Source organism: Rana temporaria, chromosome 4, assembly GCF_905171775.1.
Source record: "Rana temporaria chromosome 4, aRanTem1.1, whole genome shotgun sequence".
NCBI lineage: Eukaryota > Metazoa > Chordata > Amphibia > Anura > Ranidae > Rana > Rana temporaria.
In genome coordinates this window covers 454,011,363-454,019,676 of record NC_053492.1, presented here as the reverse complement: position 1 = coordinate 454,019,676, position 8,314 = coordinate 454,011,363, and the positions used below count along the sequence as shown (strand labels likewise).

Here is an 8,314-nt window from a genome sequence, read left to right as displayed (position 1 = left end):
CTCTGGTCCTCCCCCTGCTTCTCTGTTCCCCCCAGGTGAGCGCTGCGGGAAGGGAGAGACAGAGGAGCGAAGGGGGCGGCGGTCCGCTGTCACTGAAGCCGGCCCACTGAGCCATCGGCCCACCGGGAAACTCCCTGTAGTCCCAATGGCCAGTCCATCCCTGGTTATGTGTAGATACAGTGAGTGCTGCTGTCTTTTGTTTATTTTTTTATTTTGTTTTGTTTTTTTCACACAAAAAATTTCCTTCATTATCTGGATTTGTGACACAATTAGCGGCACGGGATATTTCTATTGTTATAATTAAAATACAGACAAATTTTAGTTTCTCAATATACGGCTGTAATTATTGCTATGAATTGTACATTTAATGTTGAAACGTAGTAATGTGCACCATCAATCATCAAACCCCAGTACAGCACATTTGGATAAATACATAAACAATGCAGTGTGTCGTATATAATAAAAATAGAAAGAATTACGTTTCAAACTGTCATATAGATGACAATCGTTCGTGTGTGCGATCACTGTCATCTGTGTATTGGAGGGTAAGTCACATTTATAAGTCTCTACACCTGTACAGAGTACCCAGCAATGGAAGTCCTGTGCATTGTACAGGTCACCATGACATGTTTATAGGGAATTCAATGTATCAACAGGTTCCTCCGCTATCACTGTGTTATACAATCTCCAGCTCTGTCCAGATCTTCTCCACTCACTGGAATACGTTTCCTCTCAATCTCCACCTGCAAGAAAAGAAAACAGAAATGTTCATCAATGTAAACCACATTACAAAGAGGTTTGTACAGGGAGTCGAATTTTAGGGGCAGATCCACAGTGAGAGTACGCCGGCGTATCTACTGATACTCCGGCGTACTTTCAAATTTCCCGCGTCGTATCTTTAGTTTGAATCCTCAAACCAAGATACGACGGCATCTGGGTTCGATCCGACAGGCGTACGCCTTCGGATCGTAGATGCAATACTTCGGCGTCCGCTGGGTGGAGTTCGCGTCGTTTTCCCGCGTCGGGTATGCAAATGAGCTTTTTCCGACGATCCACGAACGTACGCGCGGCCGTCGCATTCTCTTACGTCGTCTCTAGTCGGCTTTTTCCGGCGTATAGTTAAAGCTGCTATTTTGCGTCGTATATATAGACTTGCCATGTTAAAGTATGGCCGTCGTTCCCGCGTCGAAATTTGAATTTTTTTTATTTTTTGCGTAAGTCGTCCGTGAATAGGGATGGACGTAAGTCACGTCTAAGTTCAAAAAATTACGTTGTTGCGACGTCATTTCGCGCTAAGCACGGTGGGAAATTTCGAAACGGAGCATGCGCAGTTCAATCGGCGCGGGGACAAGCTTCATTTAAATTAATCACGCCCCCTAATCGCCGATTTAAATTCCACCGCCAGACATACACTACGCCGCCGTAACTTACGGCGCAAAATCTTCCTGGATTCGACTTAAAGCCAGGTAAGATACGGCGGCGTAGCGTATCTCTGATACGCTGCGCCTATCCATTTCTATGTGGATCTGGCCCTCATTTTTTATCCAGTTCAACTCCAGAGCAATTTTTTTTTCGCAAACATGTAAAAAACGTAAAAAAAAACGTAATTTCTGGCAATAAAATGACTTAAACCCCCAGAATATTGTATATTTTCTGAAAGCAGAGGCCCCCGTAGAATAAACAAGTGACAGTGGCACATTTTTTGTTTCACATGATATTTGAGCAACTGTTTATTAAATGGAAAATTTTCAGGAAAAAAAAAATATAATGAAATTAATTTTAATGTAAAACCACAAAATATAATACACATTTTTGTTTAAAAAAGTAAAAAAAATATGAGGTTGCATTGACTAAATAGATATTAATAATTTCATGGCTTAAAATTGCGTGCGCCCGCGATTTTGCCAAAAATGATGGTGCCCAAAAATCCCCATAGGTGACGCTTTAACAGCTCATTAGTTTAGCGTTAACTAGGAGTTCTTGTGCTAGAATTATCACTTTGACATTTGCGGCGATATGTCACACGTGTGGCACGACTGCGGTTTACATGCGTGTACACACCCTGGGCTTGCCTTTGCATTTGCAGGGCTTTTTGGCAACTTTTTTTTTTCTTTTTAATATATATATTTTTGTAATATTAAATATATATATTTTTTTTTCATTTTAATAAATACAATTTTTTCCTATTTAAAGCATATATATATATATATAAAAAAAAGGGCGTCCTTTTTTTCCCACAAATACAGCTTTCTTTTGGTGGTATTTGATCACCTCTGCGTTTTTTATTTTTTGCGCTATAAACAAAAATAGAGCGGCAATTTTGAAAAAAATGCAATATTTTTGACTTTTTGCTATAATAAATATCCCCCAAAAACATATATAACATTTTTTTTTCCTCAGTTTAGACCGATACGTATTCTTCTACCTATTTTTGGTAAAAAAAAATCGCAATAAGCGTTTATCGATTGGTTTGCGCAAAATTTATAGCGTTTAAAAAATAGGGGATAATTTTATTATTTTTATTTTTTTTACTACTAAAAATCGCGATCAGCGATTTTTTCCGTGACTGCGACATTATGGCGGACACTTCGGACAATTTTGACACATTTTTGGGACCATTGTCATTTTCACAGCAAAAAATGCATTTAAATTGCATTGTTTATTGTGAAAATGACAGTTGCAGTTTGGGAGTTAACCACAGGTGGCGCTGTAGGAGTTAGGGTTCACCTAGTGTGTGTTTACAACTGTAGGGGGGTGTGGCTGTAGGTCTGACGTCATCGATCGAGTCTCCCTATAAAAGGGATCACTCGATCGATGCAGCCGCCACAGTGAAGCACGGGGAAGCCGCGTTTACATACGGCTCTCCCCGTTCTTCATCTCCGGGGAGCGATCGGGAGGGGGCGGCTAGAAACGACTAGCCGCGCCCTCGTCCCGGATCGCTCCTGAAGCCACGGGAACCACCGCATGTACCGGGGAGGTCCCGATCGGACCCCCGACCCACGTCTAGGCAGGGACGTACAGGTACGCCAATGTGCCTGTCCGTGCCATTCTGCCGATGTATATGTACATGCGGCGGTCCGGAAGTGGTTAAGTGGTTAAGCCCACACACGATAATTTTTTACAACCCGAAAAACGACATAGTTTAAAACGTCGTTAAAAAATGCAGCATGTTCGGATTTTGTCGTTTTTCAGAACCCGAAAAATGATGTGAAGCCCACACACGATCATTTTAAATTACATTTTTTAAAAACTTTGTTTTTTGACATGCCGAAGAAATGATGGTGTGTACGCGGCATAACTCAGCTCTTTTTAAATCTAAATGATCATTTGCAGGTGAAGCATCTTATGATAATCATTTGTGACTATGACGCCTCCATGCAGACAACGCAGGATTTCCACGGATATATAATGAGTAAGTGAACCCTGAGATAAAACCAGCGAGTCATTTCGTGTCGGTGAAGAGAATTCCATAGTTGTAGCTGAATGAAAACTTTCCTCCCAATAAGGCACAAGGGGTTAGACATTAACATTTAATCAGATTTTGGGTCATCGTCAAGCAGCGTCGGCCGAATACTCCAACGCAAGCAGTTTTGCTGAATGAGATCATCTTTCAAAAAATGATGACTCAAGCAACTTTCTAGTTACCGTTTCATTACGGGAAGAATGTCCTCCTCGCACTCCCACTGTTACAATTTTTGTCTGGCTGGACATTCGCTCCTCTACCCGTCTGCGCACCATCTATTAATGCGTTCTGGAAGCATTACCTTATACGACACCTGCAAGCTTCCTAGATCACACTCTCATGCCGCGTACACACGATCATTTTTCGGCATGAAAAAAACGTTGTTTTTCAAAAACGTCATTTAAAATGATCGTGTGTGGGCTTCACATCATTTTTCAGGTTCTGCAAAACAACAACAAAAATATTCGAACATGCTGCATTTTTTAACGTAGTTTTAAACTATGTAGTTTTTCGGGTTGTAAAAAATGATCGTGTGTGGGCTAAAACCTGCGCATGCTCAGAAGCAAGTTATGAGACAGGAGCGCTCGTTCTGGTAAAACTAGCGTTCATAATGGAGTAAGCACATCCATCACGCTGTAACAGACAGAAAAGCGCGAATCGTCTTTTACTAACACAGAATCAGCTAAAGCAGCCCAAAGGCGAATGGAACTTCCCCTTCAGAGTGCCGTTGTACGTGTTGTACGTCACCGCGCTTTGCTAGAGCATTTTATAAAAACGATGGTGTGTGGGCAACAACGTTTTAATGATGAAGTTGGGAAAACGTCGTTTTTTCGACATGCTGAAAAAGAACGTTTTTTTTTCATGCTGAAAAATGATCGTGTGTACGCTGCATTACAGACATTTCTTTAATACAGGAGGCAACTATAGAACAATGAGCCTTGTGCAATGATTAAAGCAGGGATCTTCTATGGCCCTTTAGCTGTTGCGGAACTACAAGTCCCATGAGGCATTGTAAAACTCTGACATTCACAGATATGACTAGGCATGATGGGAATTGTAGTTCCTGAACAACTGGAGGGCCGTAGTTTGAGGACCTCTGGATTAAAGTGTTACTAAACCCACAACAGTAAAATGAGTCTGTATATGCAGTAAAGCATGCTTGTTATACTCACTGTGGAACCTAAGGGGTTAATCCTCCAGATTGTGTAAAAAAAAAAAAAAAGCCTGTTTGATCCTGTGTTCTCTGATCCTCGATCCTGTGTTCTCTGATCCTCCCTTTCTTTTACTGTCCCCAATCCATCTGCTGATAGAACAGAGCCTTGGAGGCACTCTGCACATGCTCAATTTGGCGTGTATTGCTATAGAGGAGGGTGCATGTGATCGGCACAGGGCCGGAAAGTCAGCCTCATAGGACAGTAAAGCCGCGTACACACGACCATTTTTAATGTCCTAGAAAAAACGATTTTTTTTTCGACGTGATTCTTGTCAAGCCTGCCTTGCATACACACGATCGTCAAAAATGCTCGAGCGAAGCGCGGCGATGTACAACACGTACGACGGCACTATAAAGGGGAAGTTCCATTCAGATGGCGCCACCCTTTGGGCTGATTTTGCTGATTTTGTGTTCGTAAAAGTTTGGTGAGAAACGATTTGGGCTTTTCAGTCTTTGCGCTTTTCAGTCTGTTACAGCGTGATGAATGTGCTATCTCCATTACAAACGCTAGTTTTACCAGAACGAGTGCTCCCGTCTCCAGTGCCGATCCTGACCTCCCTGGGGCCCTAAGCAAAATGACATGGCACATTAAAAATGAGAAGCGGGGGGGGGGGGGGTGTTCTGCTGTCGGAAATGACATCTTACATTAAATTGAGAAGCAGGGGGTGCTGACTTCTTACCTCTTCTCCCATGCAGCCAGTGAGTTGAGAAGCGGGGTGAGGAAAGGACTTCTCACCAGGCGGGGCCTCTAGTAATTTGGGGGGCCCTTCGGAGGTTTGCGGGGCCCTAAGCGGCTTGCATAGTGAGCCTATAGGGCGGATCGGCCCTGCCCGTCTCATAACTTGCTTCTGAGCATGAGCGTTTTTTCCCCGTCGTTAAAGCATACACATGACCGTGAAAAAACGACAATGTGAAAATCTAGGGCCAGATTCATGTAGATCAGCGGATCTATAGATCCGCTCGATCTACGTGATTTAAGATCCGCTCCCGCAAGTTTGGGAGGCAAGTGGGTAATTCACAAACCACTTGCCTCCAAACTTGCGGCGGGGGATCGTAAAACCCCCGGCGGAATTTAAATTCCGCGGCTAGGGGGAGTGTACTATTTAAATCAGGCGCATTCCCGCGCCGATTTAAATGCGCATGCGCCGTCCGGGGAATTTCCCAGCGTGCATTGCTCCCACTGACGTCGCTAGGACGTCAGTGGTTTCGACGTGAGCGTGACTTGCGACGCGCGTGTTTGTGAATCGGCGTACGCAAACGACGTAAGAAAATTCAAACTCGACGCGGGAACGACGGCTATACTTACCATTGGCTGCGCCTCATAGAAGCAGGGGTAAGTATACGTCGGGAAAGCCACTACGGAAACGTCGTAAGAAGACTGCGTCGGGTCCGCGTACGTTCGTGAATTTGCGTATCTCGCTGATTTACATATTATTCAACGTAAATCAGCGGGAACGCCCCCGGCGCCATTTTTAAATTGAAAATAAGATCCGACAGTGTAACAATGTCGGATCTTAGCCATATCTATGCGTACCTGATTCTATGAATCAGACGCATAGATAGGACCAATTTCAGGTAGTGTAAGTCAGAGATACGACGGTGTATCTGGAGATACACCGTCGTATCTCTTTGTGAATCTGGCCCCTAGAGCGCGTTCTAAATTTTTAATGGCCATTTTTCACGTCGAGAAAAATGCTCTGGAGCCCACACACGATCGTTTTTAATGACCAATTAAAAAAATTGCATTTTTCACGTCATGAAAAACGGTCGTGTGTACGCGGCATCAGAGGAGAATGAAAAGTCCACCTACAAGTTTTAACCAGTGCTCAGCTGCACACTGATAGACGTCACAAAACTGCTATATACTGCTGATGAGAAAAGGTGTGTGGGCTCTGGATGTGAAAAATGGGCATTAAAAATGGGCATTAAAAATTTAGAACGCGCTCTAATTTTTCGTGTTGTTTTTCACGTCGTGAAAAACGGTCGTGTGTAGGCTTTAACGACGGGAAAAAACCGTGCATGCTATATACTGCTGATGAGAAAAGGTATTTAGCACGGGACAGGTGTGGAGGGAAGCTGGCAGCACTGCAGGGAGGAGACGGGGGTGCCAGGAAGCAGGGGGAATCAGCACTGCATGGGGTGATTAGGGTGTGCCCAGGCACACCCAGCACACCCTGTGCACACTCCTATGAATATAATAAAGTGCACAAAGATTTTTACCACTTAAGGACCCCATTATTCACGCCAATATACGTCATCAGAATAGCACGGCTGGGCACATCGGTCGCCGGAGCGGAAGAACGGGGAGAGGTGTGTGTGTAAACACAGCTTCCCCGTTCTTCACTGTGGCGATTTCATCCATCGTGTGTTCCCTTATATAGGGAAACACAATCGATGACGTCACACCTACAGCCACACCCCCCTACAGTTAGAAACACAAATGAGGTCATGCATAACCCCATCAGCGCCCCCTTGTGGTTAACTCCCAAACTGCAATTGTCATTTTCACAGTAAACAATGCATTTTAAATGCATTTTTTGCTGTGAAAATGACAATGGTCCCAAAAATGTGTCAAAATTGGCCGAAGTGTCCGCCATAATGTCGCAGTCACGAAAAAAATCGCTAAAAAATAATTTTTTATATAAAAATGCAATAAAACTATCCCCTATTTTGTAAACGCTATACATTTTTTGCGCAAACCAATCGATAAACGCTTATTGCGATTTTTTTTTTACCAAAAATAGGTAGAAGAATATGTATCGGCCTAAACTGAGGAAAAAAAACGTTTTTTTATATATTTTTGGGGGATATTTATTATAGCAAAAACTAAAAAGTATTGCATTTTTTTCAAAATTGTCGCTCTATTTTTGTTTATAGCGCAAAAAATAAAAACCGCAGAGGTGATCAAATACCATCAAAAGAAAGCTCTATTTGTGGGAAAAAAAGGACGCCAATTTTGTTTGGGAGCCACGTCGCACGACCGCGCAATTGTCAGTTAAAGCGACGCAGTGCCGAATCGCAAAAACTGGCCGGGTCCTTTAGCTGCCTAAAGGTCCGGGTCTTAAGTGGTTAAACGGTAATACATAAATTAATGAAATAAACATTAGTTAAAAAAAAAAAAACAAGGATCCTGAAAGCATCAGGGTGCTCTATAAGTGCATCAGAGGATAATCCTGTACGCACGCCTATGTCAATTAGAATGAATTAAATAAGCATGCTACACAGCATTGGGCGCCATATCCTATGTTTTAAGCCTTTTTCATTGTAATTTCTGCTTTTCTATTTGCAGTAGCAGAAATCTTGTACAAGATTTTCCCCCCATCAAATTTTAAACCACCTTAATAATACAAATGCTTTGATAAAATGGCAGAATGTTTCCCATATTGTCTATCTCTATTGATCCTACACGATGGTTTCATGTTTGTGTTTAAGTGTCTGGAGAGCGGTATCTTCAGCGTTCCTGCGCACATTAAAATTACAGACACTTTGGAGCTGACAGCCATTTGCGAGGTTTGCACACATTTGCTGAACTGTATGTTTTGCACTTGTTTTTGAACATGGAAACAGCTGACACAGGAAAGCAGAGGCGATGATGAACTGCCTATATTTATGCAAAAGCGTTAAGCGAATGTTTTATA

The 8,314-nt window shown here is 42.8% G+C and overlaps 1 protein-coding gene across 1 annotated transcript in view; it reads right to left on the bottom strand.

Moving 5' to 3' along the window:
* Nucleotides 1-316: 316 nt before the first annotated feature.
* The window catches only part of STON1 (stonin 1), a 105,625-nt gene continuing 97,627 nt past the window's right edge, over nucleotides 317-8,314 (bottom strand). Inside the window, 1 exon segment of the mRNA XM_040351594.1 lies at nucleotides 317-743. Coding sequence (XP_040207528.1) covers nucleotides 669-743 — 75 coding nt within the window. The 3' untranslated portion in view covers nucleotides 317-668.